Source organism: Misgurnus anguillicaudatus, chromosome 11, assembly GCF_027580225.2.
Source record: "Misgurnus anguillicaudatus chromosome 11, ASM2758022v2, whole genome shotgun sequence".
In the NCBI taxonomy this organism is placed as follows: domain Eukaryota; kingdom Metazoa; phylum Chordata; class Actinopteri; order Cypriniformes; family Cobitidae; genus Misgurnus; species Misgurnus anguillicaudatus.
In genome coordinates, this window is record NC_073347.2 from 17,914,307 (window position 1) to 17,937,599 (window position 23,293).

The window sequence follows — 23,293 nt, forward strand, 5'->3', positions numbered from 1 at the left end:
ATCCATGGCTCGTGGTCTATTCTCATTCCATACAGTTGTCCGATTTAGACGTTGCCTTTATCCTGTATTTGTCATCCACTGGTATGTCATAAAACTGTCTCATATGGTTGAGAACATATCCTTAAGACAGATTTTAGCCTTAGGCAGTTGAGTCACCCTCAACCAGCCTTCGCACAAAAATGTGTGTGTGCGTGTCAGTGAATCCTTGCAATGTGGGACTTTTGGGAGGATTTCTTAACAGAAATGCAATATACTGTATAGCTATATTATCAGTGGTGTATAAAGACCTTACATAAAGAATGGTTATGTTTTTACTACCTTAGAATGAGCAGTTTTTATCTACATACACCCGGGTGCCCTAACATGGAAGTCGCTGTCATGTACAGTAGCCCTAAATGTCCCTATGTTGTCTCAGACGACGACATGTTTGTCCGCTACTGTAGCTTCTTTAAAAAACAAGAGGCAGAAATATGTGCACCATGATTTCACTGTTGAATAATGCACCTGTCATACTCGTCCATCGTTTTTTGAGTTAAATAGGAAAATACTAGAGAACAGGCTGTTATGTGACATCGCTATAGTCAGTATATAACATCAAATTTTATAGTTATTAGACGCTGCTGTGAATGTCCATATAGACAAAATAATGACATATTTATATATGACATTAACACTGCAGGTACTTTTTTGCTTCAGCAAATTTATTAAGGATTAGACACAGCAGTAGTTTACCAGTGATAGCATTCAGTACCTTGAGGTTAAAAATATTTCACCAGAATTCATGTGCGTCTGGTGCAAGAAACCTTCTTTGTCAATTTTTATGTTTTAAGATAGACATTCAGTCCTTCTCTGTCTTGCTCTCTCTGCCACTTTTTCACCTTGCACAGCTTATTATTTTGTTGCACAAGGTCTACATATGATATTTTTTGGCATTCTTAGTCAAATCAAGTGTGACATATTAATATGAGTTTAACTTGATTTTTAATTGGAGTGGCACAAACACTTGCTGCCCAGCTGTGGACCAGTCAGACCAGCTTGGCAGTAAAATGCAGATGTGTTGTCATATTTAAGACATCACAGGGCAATAAAGAAATTTTTAAACATTATAGAGCAAATATATGACAAAGTGTTTACAGTTGCGGGGATATGAAGGCACCATTTTTCTGTGTTTAATTTGTTAACTGGTTTTGATTGTAAAACTGTAGCCGTGATTTAATTAGCAACATTTTTTGATGAAATAAGCTAATTTTATTGCCAGTCCCAGATGCCTCATACATGAGACTACAGTTGAAAAATTGCAAAAAAGGTTAAATAATGCAATGAAAGATACTACATGAGCTCTCAGCATAGTCAGTGCTGCTGGAATAATCTTCTAAAAAAACTTTGGATAGCTTGTTCCCAGAATGCAATGCTGTGGCTGTTTGCATAAACTGCTGAGACTACACTCTGAAACAATGCTTGGCGTTGGGTCAAATGGGAAAGAAGCCATTGGGTTATAATTTAACCTATGCTGGGTTGTTTCAACCCAAAATGCTGGGTTATTTTAACCTATTGTTGGATCAAATATAAAAAAAGTCTGGGTTAATTTAACCCAGCTGCTGGGTTTGTCCCTTATTTTGGGTTGAAACAACCCAGCATAGTTAATTTTCAGCCAAATGTTTGTTTCCCAGTAAGTGTATTCTTACAATTTTTTTCATCAAGACTGCTCATAATTTAAGTAAAATTTTAAGTCAGTTACCTAAAAAGGTAGATAATATATTGGTAGTTGGTCAGTATGGTTCTTAAGGGTGTTTTCACACATGTTGGTGCGCACTGTGATGCGGCCTCAAAGCGCACCAAATTACATTGTATTAATGGACCAAGATGGCTTTATTTGTTGTTTACCCACAATATAACACCCGGCTCACGCCACGACGGAAGTCCAGTGGCTCAAACATGTGGAGAACTTCCTCTATTTGGTTCAGCCCAAGGTCAAGCAGTGTTCACACCACAGATGGGTCGCACCAGAGTTCGGCAGCCGCTCCGAGACCACCTGTTGAGAGTGGTCTCGGAGCGGCCGTTTAGTGTGTTCACACTGACCCAAATGAACCGTACTCGGACCGACACGTCATTTGGGCTGACCTAAACAGTGTATGTGTGAAAGCACCCTAAGACACAGCAGCTTTGTTTATGCACACCCTAAAAAATGCTTGGTTATTTTTATTTCACTGTTGCGTCAAAAAGGGACAAGCCCAGCCGTTGGGTTAAATTAACCCATACAATGTTTATATTTGACCCAACAATGGGTTGAAACAACCCAGCATAAGTTAAATTACAACCTGGGCTGGACTCGTCCCTTTTTGGCCCCAGGTGTGATGGTGTCCAAAGCAAGGCTGTCCATCTGCTTACCGACCAGCCATTTTTGGGTAACCATCATCAAAAAAGCCTTGCTGGTCAATCAGACACACAACTAATTTTTACAAGATCAGCCTGAAAGTTCTTGGTCATTTTGAAAATGTAATGTGCACAGCACTCCAGATATTTAATGTTGGGAAAAGTATTAGGCAAAGGTGTGATGGAAAGCTGTACAGAGCAGTTTGTATTTTGGAGGGGGGGTAAACAGTGAATCATGAGTAAATAACATTATATTGGATTTCCAACATTTATGAGAGAGAAGCAGTGGCAATATTTGATTTGGCTTTGTTTTTATTTATTTTCTTTTGGACAGAGTGATAGTAGTTTATGATCATCCCCAAAGTGGCAGATCTCATAAAAAAGAGCATGTTGCTTGTTTTGGAGCTCACTTGAACTGTGAAGTTTACAGACCACCTTGAAGATATCAATCACACTTTCCATTAATACACCACTGCGCAAAGAAGGAGAGAGTAGGACAGAGTGATCAGATAAAGATCAAGGGTGACCTGTGTGTCTTGCCAGAGAGAGAGAGAGAAGCAAGCGTAATGTCTTTAAAGCCTGATGATTTACTTCATTGCTTGGCCATTCCTTTAGCAAACAGCTTCGTAGGGAAATCCAGGATTTATCTTTTTGTCTGTGACCTTTATACAATGTAATCCTGCCTCTTTCAATGCTCAGTCATATTTAAATACTTCTTGTTTTTTCTGGGATGATTTTGTCTGCCCCACTGTATATGAGACATATAGCAGACATTTATACAGTAGTGGTTAAAAGTGATTTCCAACAGCTGACATCTTGGCATTTTGTTAAAATATTTTATTAAAGATGAATTAAAGATTTTGGACACCATCAAAAAAAAATTACCCTTTCATATACCTTTGTAAATATTGCCTCAGATGAACATATTGATACCAAAGATTGCATATCAGTACCTTAAATGTACATATTAGTACCGACTATATATACATATCATAACTAAATGGTACATATAAGGACCTTTCTAAAGGTTACTTTCTAAAGAACAGCTTGGGACCATTTTTGGACTGTTTTTATCTGACTGTATATTGCATTTGTATGTTTGGAGTATAAACTGAAGATCAGCTTTAAGAACAATTTTAGGAGGCTTGGCAAAATGATTTTGAAACTGATTCTATTACCATGGCAATCTCAAAGCCACCCACTCACATGTGAAAACTCACGCGCACATATGCATCCAAAACTCTTCCAAGCGTTGACTCTGATGTTGTTGGTAAATGGGGTTCAGTTGGTCGTTCATCGCCTAAGGCTGCTAGAGAGTTTATGGTCTCTTGTGGGTTCATTTACATTTTTCTTTTTGGATCACTAGTGCAGAAATATGTTTAGTTTTGTTTTAAAGGTTCTACATCAAAATCTCTCTCTCTCACCTCGCATTGGGGTAAAGCAATAACATTGAACAAACAATGAACAACAACAATGTCATTCAATAGGGATTGATTAAACCTCATTGAGTTGTATTGCTCAAAGATAAGCTTACATTTTCCCACAACCGCTGCATAGTTCTAACTTTAGGAATGAGGACACCTTTCCATCAGTACGGTTTAAATTATTTCGTATTTTCTGTTATAGATCCGATGTTATAATTCATGACCTATGTTGCACTGGGAGATATCCTAGACAGGAAGATGCCTCAGCTATTTTTTAGCTCACAAATTGAGTGTCTACCTGGTGAATGAAAATACAGCACAAGCTTGTGCAAGAGATATAACTACCTTTAAGGCGGAGTGCATGGTTTCTAAAAAACGCTTTGGAAATCCAATCAGCAGTAAGGTGCGTGTCTACTAAACGACATCGTTGCCTGGGTTGCGTATGTGTGGGGCGGGTCTATCAAAAGAAGGTCCAGATTTTATTGGGGTAGGAGTGTGTTTGTTTAGGTGATTTCAAATGTCAACATTGGCTTTCAGAAATCATGGACCCTGCCTTCAATGTGTGCGATTATGTAGGATTATAAAAACGGGTTCACAGTCGTCATTAGCTCATTACTCCTGTACTTTATCTAATTTTATGTTATAAAACAGTCCATATACAGTAGCTGTTGTGCAGTTCATCCATGAAAACAGAATTAGTAACCCATTCAGTTGAACTGGAAATGTCAAAATAGATCTAAACTCAACATAGATCCAAGCAACCCTCCTCCTTTTCCATAACAGTGAGCAGCACATGTATTACATGGCCTTGTAGTTAGAGCTGAGGGAGGCTGAGGAAACCGTCTATTTTACAACACATCACCAGGGAACTGAGACAAAACAGAGCACGTCCAACATAACTCGCTATCTACAGATACCCAAACAAATACTGCAATGTTCTGTATCCTCTTTCTCTTCTGCTTTGCATTTTCCTCATTCACAGTGCAATCCCTTTATCATTCATTCAGTCATTTCCCTGTTCTTTGCATCTTTCTTCCACTTTGTATATTGACTTTGTTAAGGTCTGTGAATGACACGTGGCTGGAGAGAGTGTGAGATGGCAAATTTCAGTGTCAGTCATAGCAGGTGTCTCACAATACAGTAGCTCTCATGTAACATTACTGACAAGCATCCTCTCTTCATTTGAAAGACAATTTGGAAAAGACAGAAAATGGTGTTGTCTTTTCATTTGCAGTGGCTCTGTTCCAAAACCTAGTAAGCTGCCTCTGTAGGTCGGAAGCATTTTTAGGCTATGTGATCTGCTCATTGCGCATTACTTTTCCAAAAAGCATTTTAATATAGCTTATTCTGGCCTAACTCTATAATGCGGCATATAACATATCGTCGCTGCTCGATGAAACTCATATGTATGTCCAAAATGGTTACTTTTCAGTCATACTTGGTATGGCATCTTTACATGTAACCATATTCTTGCCAGTGTAATGATATAATCCACATTTCACCAAAGTTTAAATGGACATACGTGCATATTTTACAGTAACGGTGGTCGATACGCGTTCTTCCGATCATTAATTAGAATGGCCAAGTCGCGTTTTATATTGACAGATGAATACGCTCAGTTTATTAAATAGCCTACGTCTTAGTTTATTAAATACCCTTAGTTTATTTAATATTAATTATAAATTTATTAAATGTCTCTTGCAAACTATGAAGGGACAATGAATCAATACACTGACATGGTAATGCTAGACAGCAGGGGCGGCAGTTTGTGTTGAAAAGTGGTGGGGACAAAAGATCAGATAAAAAACATTACTGCAGGACAGGAAAAATATTGAATAACGGAGCATCAAAAATGGGCAAAGAAAATACTCAGCATAAAACCCTCAACAATGTCGACTGCACACATGTAACAGTCCCTGCAACACCAGCTCAACCGAACAGTCCCAAAGCACCATACTGTAGAAAACAGCATTGCGTTTAGTCAATGATTACAATGAATTTCATTACATATGTAAAAGAAAACACACCATAAGCATACAACGCAACATATGTGACCCTGGACCACAAAACCAGTCTTAAGCATCGCTTGATTTTTCAGAACATAACCAAATGCTTTCAAAAAGTGGTGGGATGTCCCCAGCGTCCCCAGTGTAAATAACACCTATGCTAGACAGATTGTTTGCACAGTCCTACTGTAATTTTGTCACTCCTAAATGAACGTCTGGCGTCGAAAAATCTAAAAATCGGCAAAATGGACATACGTGGTTTTCATCGGACAGCGATGATATGCTTAAAATGTGCTTTAAACCATTTAAAAGGGTCATATGATGTTGCTAAAAATAATTTGTGTGGGTGTGTGTGTGTATTTGGTGTAATACTATATATTTACGTTGTTTAAAGCAGTGGTTCTCAAACTGGGGGGGTGGGGGGCGAGATGTGCCCGGGGGGCCCCAGTTTTATGACATTTTTTAAATACATTAATTTATTATGAATTCTGTGTAATTAAACCTAAAACAAATAAGGCTAATAACCATCAGCACTACTTTGTATAATTTAATATGTTTTGTTTAATTAACTCTTTCACCGCCAGCATTTTTCATGATTTTCACAAAAGTTTAATGCCTTCCAGAAAATGCTCCTTTTTAAAGATATAAACACAATATATGATTTAAAAGAACAGACCCTCTGCTTTCAAACAAAAAAATCTGTTTCATCCTACCTATATGGGTTCTGTTTTTATCACCTCTCAAATATGTGTAGGTTTCATCAAAAACACCAAATTTTGAGCAAAAAACTGAGATAATTCCATTTTTGTGAAAGACTTTTGATAGAGATCAGATGCAGAGCGATCTTTAAAACATACACGGACATACAGCTGTTTGCCCTAGGGCAATACTTCCGGGTTTTATAAGTTGCCACCATGCGCCACCTGGTGGATAATAGCGGTATTGCAGATTGAGATAACTCGTCAATGGCGGGGAAAGAGTTAAAATGTTACGTTTTAGAACAAATTTGTCGTACATTTTCTTTGGGGGGGGCCGCGAAGGAATGCACTGTACACAAAGGGGGCCGCATGCTAAAAAAGTTTGAGAACTACTGGTTTAAAGTTAAAAAAAAAATCCACATACAGTACATTTTTGTTGTTCCTATATGCTCCGCCTTTCTGAAATGTTATGTCCATTACCATATTTGGAATATCAGCTCCCAAAGCACAGCATTTCCACAACATGGCGGGGCAACAATAGGACAGCGGGAATAAAAGTTCTGCCTTTCTTTGCGTATACGTACATCCAGGCGGTGTTATACAATTTTTCCCACACAGTGATGTAGATACTGTATGTGGGGACATATTTGAATGAGACAATTTAGGAAGGCGTGGATGAGCCTTCCCTATTAGAAATATGATCTCTTTGGGATTGAGACTTAAATTTTTGCAACTTTACAGATCTTTTATATGAACAAATAGCTTTGAACACTCCAAAGACAAAGGAAAACCGCATCACATGACCACTTTAAATCATTGTTCAGATCTTCATATAAACAGTGTTTAACATGTTTTTATCTGACACACCAAACGTTTTAATGAGCTAGTTAGCATTTGTGCTGAATAGGTTACCCTACTGATAAATCCAACTATGACCACCATAGGTAGCTGGTTTAAGGTGGTCCTCCCAGCCTGGTCAAGCTGGTGGGTCAGCTGATCTTCCAGCCTGACAAGCCAGTCCAGCTAGACCATCTTAAAAAGTGACCAAAACACAGCTAGACCAGCTTGCTACAACAGCAAAACCAGCTAATGCCAAGCTGGGAGACCAGCTAAAACCAGCTTAGGGTATGCTGAAAATAATAACAACAACATCAGGCCACACAGATATTGAATTCTAAAACTGGAATTATTGTGTTTTTTTGTAGTTACATCTGTGCAAGTACTGTAGATTTTCTCTAGTAGATTTTCACATTAAAACATGATCAAATGTAGCCACCTGGTGCGGTCTGAGCAGCTGCACTCTTACAAATAAATAAACCTTCCAGTTAAACCAGAACAGATTTAGAGTCAGAAAAAGACTGATCTAATTTGTTCTGTTCTTTAGTGCGTGTGTGTGCGTTTAGATATACCACACGACTCCGAGAGCGATATTGCTTTTATACAACAGTTCGACCACACAATTTTGAAAAAGAAAACTAGAAAACAACAATGGAGTGTCTTTAAAAGCCTCTTTTGTGAGGAACTGCTTTCTCAGAGTTGAAGCTCAGAATGACGGTTAACTCTTTCAGTTGTTTGTTTTGAATGTCATCATAACTCAATATTACTTTCAAAATATTACTCAATATTACTGTTTTTTGGATCACAAAACTTAGTTGTAAGATTAGTTTATGTGAGAACATATATGTATAATATTCAAATCTGCAGTACAAGTCATAAGCCCCGCCCTCTCAATGCAAACAAATGGGGCTTTTAATTAAAAAAAATGTTACACTTAAAATTATTAGAAAGATGGTTTTGGTCCTTTAAGAAAGTTGCTATCACGTTGTTTGATATTGTTAATTTTTGTGATAAGTCAGACATTTTTGGCTTCAATTTATTACAATGGAAGGAAGCGGCTTTGCGTCGTCCATCTTTTTTTACAGTCTATGGTTCTAAAATCACCAGTGGCGGATTGAAACAATGTGAAATTGTGAAGCGGTTACCGTGACAGTACTGGTTAAATATCTCATGCTATCAGCTAATCAGTTTCGGGAACCAGAAATCCTCATCAACCTTTTCCTGTTTTTTTCCTTCAGATTTTGGTTCTCAGAATGCTTTGTATGAGGCTGTTATTTTATGTTATTATGTTTTATTCTGTAAAGATAAAGACCTGTTAATGTTTAATGTTCATTTAACTTTTGAACAAACTGTTGCCAGTAAATAACGTACATTTAAATCTACAGGCAAACAGCTGCCAGTAATACTGTAATTTCTACATAATTTTTTTACAATGATATCCTTTAAAGAACACACAAATCAAAGCACTGATTCGATGAAACTTTAAAGGTCCCATTCTTTCTGTGTTATTGAAGCTTTGATTGTGTTTACAGTGCACAATATAACATGTGTTCATGTTTCACATGTAAAAAAACGCTGTATTTTTCACAAAATTTACTTCTATAGCGCTGTTTTCACTGTCCTAAAAACAGGCTGATGTCTTCCTTGTTCTATGAAGTCCCTCCTCCAGAAATACGTGTCGTGTTCTGATTGTGTAGTTTGTTTAGTGTGTTGTGATTCAATAGCAGCTTAGCTTGCCGTTAGCTTAGCTTGCCGTTAGCGTAGCTGGCGACTGACGTATTCCTGTGGGCAGAGTTTAGGCAAAAAACTGTTTTACTGATGTCATTAAAGCAGGAAGTAGAGGGCTGTAGTCCAAACCGGCTGTTCGTTGTAGGCTTTGAAAGGGGAATTTGGTTAAAGAAAATATATCGCCTCGCAGTGAACTTTGAGCTTTATCATTTTGTAGGTATTATTTATGCTAATATAGCAACATTACACACTAACTTGGGTTTAAAAAAGGGATCAGAAAGAACGTGACCTTTAAAATAGAATTAATAACCTGCGCAAAGAAAGCCCTTATATGGAGGATTGGGCATGTTTTATGCAAATTGCCAACTTCGCGCACGTGGCCGCTCAAGTACAGGTATAAAAACAAATTAATGTGCATAATGTTGTGAATTAGGCAGATATTTTTCGGAGAAGTTCGAAATAAATATGAAAAACTTACGCAATTATTAGTGAATGAGACCCAGGGCCCTATCTTGCACCCAGCGCAATTGACTTTGTCAGTGACGCATGTATCATTCGTATTTTGCACCGGCGCACAGCAGGTTTTTCCCTCCACAGACGCACGTCGGCAAACTAGGGAATGAACTTGCGCTCCCTGGGCAGTTCAGCACAAAAAAGGAGTCGTGTTCCGGCGCAAACCATCCCTGATGCTATTTTGCAGTTTCAAAAAACAATTGCGCCACTGACAAAAAAAACTAGTCTAAAGTCAGTGACGCGTTGCGCGTGGTTCATTATGCTATTTTAAGGGCGCATGCTTGACCATAATGTATAGCGTGCACAACGCGCACACACTTTGCTTATCTAATCTACACAGATGCAACAGTTCTTTTGCAAATCATAAATTGTTACAATAAAAAATATTAACACATGAGATAAGGGAAATCATAGTGGTGAGCATTGTGGTGATAGTTTTTATTTATTGTGTGGCTGCGTTAAAAAATTCTCATGCAAATAACGATTAAAATATTTTCATACGTTTTTTGTGTGGCTGTATTACGTTTATTTTATGTAAATAATAATTAAAATGTTTTCATAAGAAACCTTAATGTATATGAACTTGATTTGTAAGTGTACTTTGGGGTTGGACCTTGTTTGCGTTTCTTGGGTCCTGTTTCAAAGCCCCCAAACCCTTTCATCGGTGAGGGTGGATGCAGCAATGTCCTCCTGTGTGCCCGGCGTGCCCGATTTATGCTGGCAAGCTTGGGATTCCCCCGTCTCCTGACATCATTGTAGCGCTTGGCGCAACGATGGGGATGCCAGCTGATGAGACAATTGTGGCTATTTCCTCTCACGCCTGTTTAACCTACGCTGATTTGGGCGGGTTTCTCCCATCCCCATACAAAACAACTTCTCTGTCTTTGACTGCTCTTACAAGAACGTGGGTCTCCTCGGCTGTGAACCGCTCCTGGAGTGCGCCTGGTAAATCCATCATAATAATAGCAACCCGCCATGGAAGTTGCGCCCTTGCATTTAAAGGGAAAGTTGGATAGCGTTCTGATTGGTTTATTTGACGTTATGCCCAAACCACACCTATGAATAATGAACCTACTTCAGACCAACCCCTTATTGATTTGCGCCTGGCGCAAGAGTTATTTCTCCCGCCAGGAAAATACCAACAGCGCCCAAGATCCGCCCACAAAGTCACTTGCGCTTTGCGCTTCGCACTTGCGTTTCAGATCGTTAAAATAGGGCCCCCAGTGTTATTTACTGAACCATGCTTCAAAAATAACTGCATAAAAATTATTCATATTTAAAGGTGTGGCCATCAGTAGAATCCTCCAGAACATTTGAAAAATATGATTTATTTATATACATGTTCAAGTCAAGTCTTTTAGATCTGAAAGTGACAGCATGTAAAATGCATTTGTGACTGGCAAAACAGAATCCACAGGTAAAATAGCATTTATCTTATTTCTGACAGTGGAGGTGTGTCTGTCTGCTGACAGAAGAAAAATGAACAGCAAAGAAACCAAAACTCAGACATAGTGAGTTTGTGTGTGTGTGTGTGTGTGTGTGTGTGTGTGTGTGTGTGTGTGTGTGTGTGTGTGTGTGTGTGTGTGTGTGTGTGTGTGTGTGTGTGTGTGTGTGTGTGTGTATGCTTGGTTGGTGATGATGGGAGAAGGTCGTGGTCAAGGACAAAACTATCTGTTGTTCAAGAACTCTGAAAAACATCCCTATGCCCCTTCATCCCCAACTCCACGTTTAATTTTATTTTTAATAAGATGTCTACTTCTCCGGTACAAAGCCAACATCTTTAAAAGCTTTCCTCCCTGAGATAAAGCCATATTATCATGATTATTCCAATCTCTTTAACCAAACCTCTTCAACCAAACCTCTTATCAGTTGTAGCAGACCTTAATATTGTGGGTCATGTCCTCTTCATGTAGATTTAATGGACATACTCGATTCTGTTATTGGAGATCTTAACCAGTTGATATAAAATGCATCTGATAAACATAGATCCATCTCTGATTGGATGTGCCAACAGGAGAAAAATGCACCTTTGACCAAACATTTTTACATTAATAGAGCTAAAATAAATACCTGGGATGTGGTTACCTATAGTACTTGGCAGAACCATTTCTTTTCAGATTTTATTGTTGTTGATGTTTAATAAAGTTATTTTAATAATATCATGTTGATAACAAAAAATTGGGCACTTGTGTTTTTTTTTTTTTTTTTTTTTTTTTGCATTAGTGAATTATAGGAACTTCATGTCTTGTCATACACAGGGATGACACACACATACTGAAAAGTGAAACCGAAACATTTCTATTGCCCCCTAGTAGCTGGCTTAAACACTTAAAAAAATCCCAACAATGATTTGCATTATTTTATTATTATTTATTTATTTATTATTTTAGTTATTTCGTATCATGTTTATGTACTCTTGTTTGTTGTTTAAGCTGGTTGTTAGATGCTATTAAAATGGGTGTGTTGACTTGTTTTGTGTGTTTGTGTTTTAAATGAGGAAATGGGCGGGGCCTTAAAACCACAGCTCCACCTCACAATCACTATGTGATGACGTCATTGGCGCAAAATGTCAGTGGCCATTTTTGAGATATTTTGGCTTATTAATTGAAGTCTATGGAGACGCGTTGTCCAGATTTTTCCAGTCTACGGTCATGCCCTTGAAAGAGCACCCTTTATCGTGATTAAATATCTGTTATGACATTTCTGAGTTGAAAGTGTGAGAGGAGAAAAAGCTTTAGTTAGAACAAAGCAGCCAAACTAAAATAATGTTCAGTCTGCTAACCAAAAGAAAAGTTTTTTTAACAGTCATAATGCAGTCTAGCATTTCTTCATAATAATTTCAATTCGGTTTTCAATTTAAAGTGCTTGACTGTGTTTAGTTGCAATATTGCTATTGATGCATGAAGCGATTAATGACAATATTCATTTCACAAACCAGAAGTAGACATACAATATCAGTCTTTATTCTTCTGTTTTATAGCACTAAGTCTCGGGAATTACAATGAATCAACAATAGCATTACAAGGCCATTGGGTACAATTACATTTAGGAAAGGGAGCAGAATCACCCCACTTCTTCTCGATAGTGTGACAGATACTGCCGAGGTCTGGAAAGTCTGTGTAAACTTTTCTGTGGTAAAGTAGACAAATACCTGAGACAGCCTCATTCAGTAGATTAATGTTTCGTCTCAGTTTCATTGCTAGCCCTCATCCCGGGTCCACTTCAGGGGACTATGAGTACAATTTGAGTCACATCCCTTGTGAACATGTGACTGAGGCAATTTAATGTCAGTGTTTTTCTCAAGAATGACATGAAAAGCGTAAGTGTCCATCATTCTCATGTTTTCAGGGACAGACCTGATCTCATACAGATATATCTCATACAGATAGAATCAGTTATTGTGAGCTGTAATATATGAGCTTATGAGTTTACTAAAGTGACTGTGTGTTTTATTCTTTACATTAGCCTTTAACAGAAGGTGTGCAGTCCTTGGGTGCTTAAAGAACATTTATAAAGAGAAAAAGTCCCTGAAGGCTCACAGCTTTGAAGAAAAAATACTCTTAAAGGCTCAATCATGTATTATTTTTGGCTGTGTGTGTGTGCGTGCGTGCGTTTTTGTGCATGGGTGCATTGGTGTTTCAATAGGGGAAGTGAATGGGCTTGAATCCCCACAGTCTGCACCTGCCTCACATTCTGTCTCTCCTTGCACTATGACATCAAGGTACAACCACCTTCATCCTCACCAGCCATACTGTTCCCTCACTTTTCCTGCTTAGGTCAGAGGTCTTGGCATAGAGACAAAGAAAGCCCTGCTTTGTTACAGATGGGAGAGCATCCCAGCAGGCATAATTTCCTATGTTACAACCCAAGTACCTCTGCCTACATTCCTGCATTACCTAAAATACGTTGCTGCATTTTTCTATAGGCGTAAGTTTTCTTCTGTTTTTACACTGGTTTATTTAAAGTTTTAAAGCAGATACATAAACAGATTAAAACATGATTGACTTTGTTTAGTAGATTTGTGCCATTTGATGCTTATAGTCATATGCACGCAAATGCATGGCATGCCCAAGTGACTTAAGCTGTCCTTGTGGCTTAATTTTTTTATTTAATTATCAAAAACAGCCATCTAAAACATTAAGTTGAATTTTGATCATTCATTACTGTCTCTTTTATAAGTCACAACTGTAATTCCTGTAAACAAGTTCTTGACATACCTCAGCCGAACATGATTAACCCTGACGATAAACACATCAGATGTTTTCCTTCACACAATCGTTAAATGAAGAATATACTGCAAAAATGTTACATGTTAAATGGAACAGTACAGTATTGTCTGCTTTGTAACCTTGAACACATCAAAGTGGAGAATAAAACTAGTTGACACTTCGACCGAAATATGCAACGATATGTACCAGGAGCAACATATTTCAGGTTATGCAAAGATGTAGGCAGAGGTACGTGACGCCGCATTCAGACAGCCAGCGATGTTATCGCTATGTGTCGCCGTCTCTTTCAATGAGGCGTTTCTAAATCTGCGGGTCATACACAAATGAGTACCATCCACGCCAATAACTGACGAGAGAAGGATGACGTAAATTCCACTGCTTCGTTCTCATTGGTAGTCGCTCCCGAAATTCGCTCGACATTTGCATAAAGTTACGCCCCATTCAGACAGCCAACGACAAGCAGTAGCAGAGCGACGCAATCTTATTCATTTCAATGGAAACCTGGCGACTTCCGGCGACACGAGCGAAAGTGACCGTTGGCGACCGTATGGGCGTGTCCAGCGACGCCAGAAAGTTAAGAAAAGTTTAACTTTATGCAAATGTCGAGCGACTTTCGGGAGCGACTACCAATGAGAACAAAGCAGTGGAGTTCACATCATCCTTCCGGCGTCAGTTACTGGCGTGGATGGTACTCATTTGTTTATGACAAGCAGATTTAGAAACGCCTCATTGAAAGAGACAAGCGACACACAGCGATAACGTTGCTGGCTGTCTGAACGAGGGGTTAAACTTTTCTTAAATTTCTCGCGTCGCTGGACACGCCCATACGGTCGCCAACGGTCACTTTCGCTCGTACCGCCGGAAGTCGCTCGGTTTCCATTGAAATGAATGAGATTGCGTCGCTCTGCTACTGCTGGTCGCTGGCTGCCTGAATGGGGGGTGAAGGCTTGTGTATGTAAATTGATAGTCATACATTATGCATTGTGCTTATATGTTTTGTTGTACATTGATGCTTTATGTTTTTAAAGAGAGCTTGTTAGCATTTTCAAACACTGGCACCCCCTATAGGGCATTAATGTGACTTAGAAACGTACACTGTAAGTGTCCCCAATATAATTTATTTTCTTTCGAATTTATTTAGATTAAAATCTGTAGGAGTTTTGTTGTAGGTGGGACATTTTGACCCTAAACCTTCCAAACTTTTAGACAGTCGAATTACCTCAATTTGATTGCATGCCAAGGAAAACAGAGAGTTCTCATAAATGAAAAATGAACCGAAATCTTTGAGGCTGACTAAAGAAAGCAAAAATGGCATCTATATTTGTCTTTGTGTAAAAGCATCGCTCATATCCGACTGCTGTCAACGCATTTACAGATCCTCGAGAGATACAATCTTTTACTCAGTTCATCCTGTTTACTCCGCTGCATTAAAGAGAAGCAAAAATAAATCAAATGGCATGCATTCCTAAATCTGCCATAGCACATACCTGAAGCACAGCTACCGATTCCTCTGCTCCAGGGAATTTTCGGATAATATGAATATATTTGAAGGGTCTGATTTACTCAAGACATTAGAATATGTGAAATCTTATAGCCCTGGGGGAAGCAATAACATCGTGAAATCATTAGATTTAATTATAACTTAGTATATCAAATAATTTCCAAAAAAGCCCTTTTTGATATCAAAATTCTGTGTAAATTAAAATATGATTAACAGAAATAGAATGCTACCTTCAACAAAAGCTACACTGAGCTAGATGTTTCATCAAGCATATAAAAATGGTGGTTTTGTAATATACACATCATAATAGTTTAAGGGCCAGATTTACTAAACGTGGCAAATTTGCGCGAGAGCATAATTCCAAAAAAGCGCAGATGGGAGTGGTAATATCTGTGGGTTATTTACTAAAAAGGCGCAAATAAACTCTTTCCCCGCCATTGACGAGTTATTTCGTCAATTAAGAGAAAACATTTGCATGAAAAAAAAACGTGTTCCTGATAAATTTTTATGTTAATCTGTAAAACTGCGATTATCCATTAGATGGGATTTACCCAATTTATAAAAAAACTGAAGCAGAAAAAATTATTTACTAATTTTACACTCCGTGTATGTTTTGATAATCATTCTGAATCTGATCTCTAACAAAATTTATTAACAAAAATGCAATTATTTCAGCTTTTTGCTAAAAATGTTCTATTTTTTAAGAAAAATACCCATATATAGATAATATATAGACCATTTCAAAAGATGTAAACAACACTGGTCCAGAAGAACTTCCTGTTTCAGTTTTTTAACACTAGATAAGCGTTGGGTTAAAATAAACCAACAGAACATATAAAACTGAATTAACTGAAGTTAAACAAACATCTTAAAGATAATGATATATGTGAAATAACTGTAACAGGAAGTGTTTCTGGACCAGTGTTGTTTACATCTTTTGAAATGGTCTATAGTTTTTTTTTTTTTTTAAAGCAGAGTGTCTGTGCTTTCATTTGATATATTTGTATGTTTATGTATTTTTTTTAAGACATTTTTCCTGGAAGGCAATTTTATGAATCACAAAAAATGATCTGATTTGACGACTTACACTCTGAGGCTATTTTGGGGATTTTCGCCTGGATTTGGCCTACCCAATTTCAAAAGCTTCCCATACCCACATGCAGAGGTGTACATACAAAAGTTTGGTATAATTTTACAGGAAAGCCTTTGAAATTTCATAAAACACTGTTGAAAGTGCTAAACATGGTTGTATGTGTTGTCAGTCCTCTAATAAACACAAAAATAAATAGGCGCTTTTTGATGTTTTTTTTTCTAAAGTCTGTATTTAAAAGTGTATACAGTAACTCTGGCCCTGAGTGGTAACGAAACCTGCAGACAGATTTGTTTGATTCCAGCAATTGTCAGCTTATAGAGGAAAAAGGAATTTTGTCTCTATCATAATCTATGCAAAAGTTATTTTACTCCAACTGAAGGGAGGAATAATACCCTTTTTGTATTTAATTTCTGCCTAAAAATATTTGAAGTGCTCCCATAACCACATACAGTGGAATAAATGCAATATCTTTATATCATTTTGCAGAAAACCTTTTGAAGTTACAGAAAAAGCTGCTGTTTGTGACAAATATTGTTATTTAGGGTGTTTTTCATATGATGAAACACCAAATTTTCTTTTTTTATGTTGTAAATACTGTCTATGATAGTGTATAACTCTGGTTCTGTGTGCTCTAGCAGACAGAGGTGGGTAGAGTACACAAAATCTGTACTCAAGTAAAAGTACAAGTACTTATGCAAAAATGTACTCAAGTAAAAGTAAAAGTATCAATCTAATTATTTACTTGAGTAAGAGTAAAAAAGTATTAGATGAAAAAATTACTCAAGTAGTTAGTTACTCGTTACTTCCAATCTGATAGAGAAGTAGCGCAAAAGCACTGAATTTCAGACTACTTGGAGGGTTTTCACAAACTTCTTCCTAAAAGTCTCATTGTTCTGCTTATATACAAGTAAAGCAGCCTATATCAGTCCTGCAATGGATACATAAACATCACAAAACGTGTCATTTAAAAAAAATTCTCAAACACACACACAGATGTTTTTCTGACGGTTAACTCTGTATTTATTTTCATGTTCACAACACAAACTTGTCAGCATCTGCTATTAAACATGCAAACAGTAAACAAAAAAGAATGTGTGTGTCTGTTTGTTATCATGTTTTTATATGAATAGGTTATTTTCATTGCCATTAAAGTGCAATTACTGAACATAAACAGGAGCTTAATAAAAATGATCATTTTAGAATTTCATATGGAACTTATCTGTTTTTGCAAATCAACTCTACATTTATTATAATATATAATACATGATTCTTTAAAAACAATCTTAATTATTTTATTTTTATTTATTCATTCTTTAGGAAGGATTTAAATAAAATACAATCCCGTATTTATTTGAATGTATTTTCTACACATTAGTGAGGTGTCCGGATTTGTGTATAAATGCAAGACGTCATTACATTATGCTGTTCAGATTGTTTAGTTGTGGGAAAATGATATGGAAATGTGCAGATGTGAACGTGCTTGTTTGTATGGTTTAACTTACACTAGGTTTTGTCATCGCTTGCACAAGAGTGCATATGGCAAAAAACTCGGACAGTGTGTAAAATGACCATTAATAGTGTTCAAATAGACAATACTGTGACACTTCAGGTTGGATCTTGAATTCCTGTACACTGAGATGTCAGCTCGTTTATTGAACAAAGCATGCATCGCATTATGAAACTATTCTTTTTGACCTCTTAGAGTGAAAACATAGACCGAACTTGAAGCCACGCATGATCTGCCTCCGATATATCTCGCAGAATGCACACGCGCCCTCATCTGCTTCTCCTATCATCTACGTGCGGTCGCGCACGCTAATGACCGCGCGGTCGCGCGCTAAAGGGTGACGCAGCCTGTTTCGCGAAACTTTCGAACACGCCCTATAAACTTTTTTTTAAAAATATATTCATTAATTATTACCATTTGACAGTAGCGCAGTAACTCCGCCGAATGTAGCGAAGTAAAAGTACAGTTTTTTCACTAGAAATGTACTTGAGTGAGAGTAAAAAGTACCCATCCTTAAATTTACTCTAAAAGTACTAGTTACCCAAAAAATGTACTCAAGTAAATGTAACGAAGTAAATGTAATTAGTTACTACCCACCTCTGCTAGCAGAATGCAGACAGTTCTGGTTGTTAGCAGCAGCAGACAGTAAAAACCCAAAAAAGAATGATCTCTTTAGCATGTCGCATTCAAAAGTTATTCTTATTTTACTGAAGGGTGTGAAAATATTTTTTTTTTATATAAATATTACTTTTTTGTTTTGCACATATAATAAATAGCAAGGGATTATTCATGCACACAACCTAAGAAAATGCTGTGAATGGACTCATTTTTTTAGAGTAGGACCTAAGAGAAAAGATGGTGTAGCATTTGTGGCTATCTGTGCTATCTGAGGCAGTTCACGCTCAATTTTCACATACGTTTACAAAAGTCAATTTTTTACATCATTATTCATTCAACGGTTGTTGGATATGTGTTGAAAATAGAACAAAAATAGCCTTATTCCTGAGAGTGAGAGCTTTCATTTGATATAAGGCTTGCCCATGTTTGTCATACTTTAAAAATATGAAATATGTGAATATTAAATTATATTAAAAAATATGGGGGGGGGGTGATAGTGTAAATTAATTGTAAATAACTTTCTTACAGTAAAAGATATGTCAAAGTGATGCATATCTGCAGAAAGTAGAGTGTCTAACGCCGCATTCAGACAGCCAGCGATATCATCGCTGTGTGTCGCCCATCTCTTTCAATTAGGCATTTCTAAATCTGCTTGTCATACACAAATACGAGAGAAGGATGACGTGAACTCCACTGCTTCGTTCTCATTGGTAGTCGCTCCCGAAATTCGCTCGACGTTTGCATAAAGTTAAACTTTTCTTAACTTTCTCGCGTCGCTGGACACGCCCATACGGTCGCCAACGGTCACTTTCGCTCGTACCGCCGGAAGTCGCCCAGTTTCCATTGAAATGAATGAGATCGCGTCTCTCTGCTACTGCTGGTCGCTGGCTGTCTGAATGGGGGGTAAGCTTTCAAACAGTATCTCATATGTGGTACTGGGTCCATGACAGACCATGATAAATTAAAGTAAGATTTTATATTAAGTAATAATAAATAATTCTGGACCCGGTACAGGGTCCCAGAGTTAAATGGCGCAAATACCAGTGACATCACACATACAAACATTTGTAAATCGTGTTGCGTGAATCATTTAAATAATCTCCTCTCATAAATTTTGCATCTGAAAAGGAAACTCCTAGAAATGCATGTGCAATAAGGTCAGTCGCAAAATTACTAGACCACACCTTTTCGGCGCTAATTATCCACTGCGCGTCTTTAGTAAATCCCGACAGTCGTTATTTAAGGCCAAAATTATAGTTTGCATTGGCGCAAGCTGTTTGTAAATCTGGCCCTAAATGTATTACCTCCACCAATGCCCTCAACAAAGTTGAAGACCCTTGTTCTACATACAGTACATAGTAAATCAGGCCCTAGAAATGCAGTGTTGGACTGCTGATCTGTTTTCTGTTAGCAAACAATTACTTTATGAATGTCATTAATTTGATTGAATGAATCACAGACCAGTGACCACAGATCCAGCCCACAATCAGCAGCTGTTTATGGCTTTGTTTGATCTGGAAGCGATAAAGCAAAGACTCACTCTATGTTGCACCCATTACGTTGCCTCACATCATTGGTTTGTGATCAAGTTGTGCACACAAAGCTCTTACGTAAACAGTAACCCACAATAAATGTGTTCGCTGTGAGAAATGAATTCAAATGTTGAACGTTATTTTTTTTACATCTTTTTTCTCTTTTCCCTTTGCTTTCCTCCTATCCTGCTGCCCTCTCCTATCTTCGCTGGAGCAGTGGATCACTTGGGCATTGAGTTCATGGGTAAGGAAAAAAGCTTTTTCTTATTGGCACAACGATGAATCACGCTTGCAGAGTTTACATGAGCCGAGGCGGCTGTGTATCTGCTTTGTGCAGCTGTGCCTGTCTTTTCATTGCATGTGTTTGAATGTGAACATTGCTGTTATCTCTTTCGACTGTGCACTGTATGTGGGCTAAAATGTTTTTCCTTCTTGACTTTTCGCAACAAATAGCTTCTATGTTTAGAGCCCAGAGTCTTCCAGAACAAACATATATTTACAAACTTGTAATAATTTTAGGATAAGACTGCTTTATTTAGTTTTAACTGGTGTTGAAGTTCCTCTGCCTTCTACCGGAGAATAAAAATAGTTCTCTATGACTTTCTTTCTTCTGTGGCACACAAACATGGAGTTTTTTGAAGAATATGCTTGCCATTGTTTTCAAAATAGTGGAAAGTTGTGTTGTCAAGACTAGGGATGCACCGATATGGAAATTTTGGCCGATACTGTTAAGCGATAACTCTTTATATTTGGGGGCCGATAACCAATATCTATAGGCCGATAAATATTCATATTATTTTCACAATGAAAAACTCGCAGACCGCGGACATCTTGTCTTTGCGCTAGACTAGCATACTCTTCTTAAGCGGGCAACACGTGTCATCTTCGTGCTATGTCACAGAAAGCACCAATCAAAACTCCACATGGCCAGCAATGAGCAAGTGAAGTGATTCAACAAACCAAAATAATCCATCATTTATCGGCTTTCATTTATCGGCCTAATTTTGCTATCAGACCGATAACCGATAATATTAAAAATAAGCAGTTATCGGCTGATAACGATATGTCGGCCTATATCGTGCATCCCTAGTCAAGACCCAAAATGACATTATAATGGTATAATAAAAAGATATGATAAAATATTGTTGTGGGTAAAATGTATGGATTCAGCTATTGTATGTATTTAGATACTGTAAGTTAAAATGTAGTGCTTAACTTGGATAGACCTTTTCTAAGGGGCTTTTTGTCATTTTGGACCCTGACAGTCCTCATATGGACCAGTGCTGGCAGGATATTTTCAGCCTGATCTTTGTACATATTAGTTGGCTCATTGATATGAATTTGAAGTGAATCATACAAATACATTCTGTACGTTTATTAGAAAAAAAATTAAACTTCAGCCCTAACCTCAGCATCACATGGGCAAAAGCAAACTGTGCAAAAACGTATCTAAATGTATGTAAATGATGACAGAATTAAAATTTTTAGGTGAACTTTCACTGTAAACCTGAATTTACTTAACCACCCTGCCTGTGCACTTAGTATTTCATTTGGTTATTACTTAATAATGAAAATCAAATTGTAGATCGGTACAGTTGGGAAAATAGCATCATTTTATTGCTCTTCCTTTATTCTCTAACTTCCCTCTCCTCCAATCACTTGCCTGCAATGCGTTGCAGAATTCTAATGCTCTTTGGTCTCCTTGGAAACGGCACTGGGATGAGAGGACAGTGTCAGGAGACAGTGAGGATGAATTTATATTGTTGGCACAGTTTCAGATGTAACCGTCTCAGTGTGAGTAACACAGGTATTAGTGTCTAATAAAAGCTACTGCGCTGTGCATTTGACCTGAATTATGTAAAACAGAAATCGAGTTAACCAGATATATAGGGATGTATGTGCATACAGTATTTTGGTAAGCGTACATCAGTTGTTTCATGCTTTAATATGTTTGTGTGTAGTCTGTTAAGTGCATCATCAGGCATAGAGCATTGCGTTTGACATTATTGTGACATCATCTTGTGCCTTTATCAGTATTTTGATTATAGCACTTGGAGGATTCCCAGGGCTGTAGATCGATGGGCGAATGTAGGTAACAGCAAGATGGGTTTTGTTCACGTTGATTTCCAATTTCCATTGCTAAGGTCTGAAACATGCTTTCCCAGAGAGCAGGTTCTTCACTTGCTTTGACTCATTTCATCAAGTCAATGACTGGATTATTTCTTATTTAGGGTGTAGATTTAAACATCATAAGGATCGTTTCACACTTGTTATTTAAAAATGGGTTATGAAACCATACTCTGGTGTTGCCAAATGGATGCAGTGTGAAACAAAGCAGGCTTAGAATGTTATAACCCCAAGTAAACCCAGCTGCAGCAGTTAATCAAATTGTTCAGGGTTGCTTGATAATTACAGACAGGTGTGTAGGATTGGTGTGCAGGGTTGGAGACACCTGACCTAGGGTTTAGGAATGAACAGTGTGAAACGTCAGATTATGAAAAGCCAGGTTAGAAACACCAAAACCTGGTGTTTAAAATAACCCAGGGTTAACTATTTCCAGTATGAAAAGCCCTTTAGTGTGAGTACTTCTAATAAGGAGAATGCATACATCATGCTTTTCCAGTGCATGCACTGCAAAAAAATGACTTTCTTAGTATTTTGTCTTGTTTTCAGTACAAATATCTAAAAATTCTTAAATTAAGATGCTTTTTCTTGCAAAATGACCTAAGAAAATAAGCCAAAATATCTGCCAATGGGGTGAGAAAAAAATCTTGAAATAAGTTATCTTTCTTCTTAAATACTTAATTCAAGTTTCTCACCCCATTGGCAGATATTTTTGCTTGTTTCAAGCACACATTCACTTAAGTTATTTTTTTGTCTAAAAACTAGACTTATTTTCTTAGGTCATTTTGCTCATCAAGAAAATGCATCCTGATTTAGGAATGTTTAGATATTTCTACTGAAAACAAGACAAAATAAATACGAAGTAAGAAAGTCGCTTTACTTTGTCTCAGTTTGCTTTCCACTGCAGTTTAGTACCGCGTTAAAGAGGGTGGGACTGCAGACTTATTGTTGTAGTTATGCCACCTTTGCTGCCAGGGCATCATCGTAAACGCGACAAACACACAACACAGGAGCAATGAAGCATATCGATGGAATGGTGCTCTTGAATCTCAGCAGGGGGATGTTTTTCACTGCTAAAAGGGAGTTTGGGAACTTGTACAACAAAACACA

At 37.6% G+C, this 23,293-nt stretch overlaps 1 protein-coding gene across 3 annotated transcripts in view; it reads left to right on the plus strand.

The window, feature by feature from the left end:
- The window catches only part of nrg3a (neuregulin 3a), a 366,558-nt gene that overhangs the window by 296,313 nt on the left and 46,952 nt on the right, over nucleotides 1-23,293 (plus strand). For 2 of the 3 annotated variants that reach the window (XM_055170877.2, XM_055170879.2), the window contains exon 4: nucleotides 20,277-20,303. The exons of the other annotated variant lie outside the window; for it this stretch is intronic. In XM_055170877.2, coding sequence (XP_055026852.2) covers nucleotides 20,277-20,303 — 27 coding nt within the window. The remainder of the gene's footprint in view (nucleotides 1-20,276; nucleotides 20,304-23,293) is intronic. 3 annotated transcript variants of the gene reach the window in all.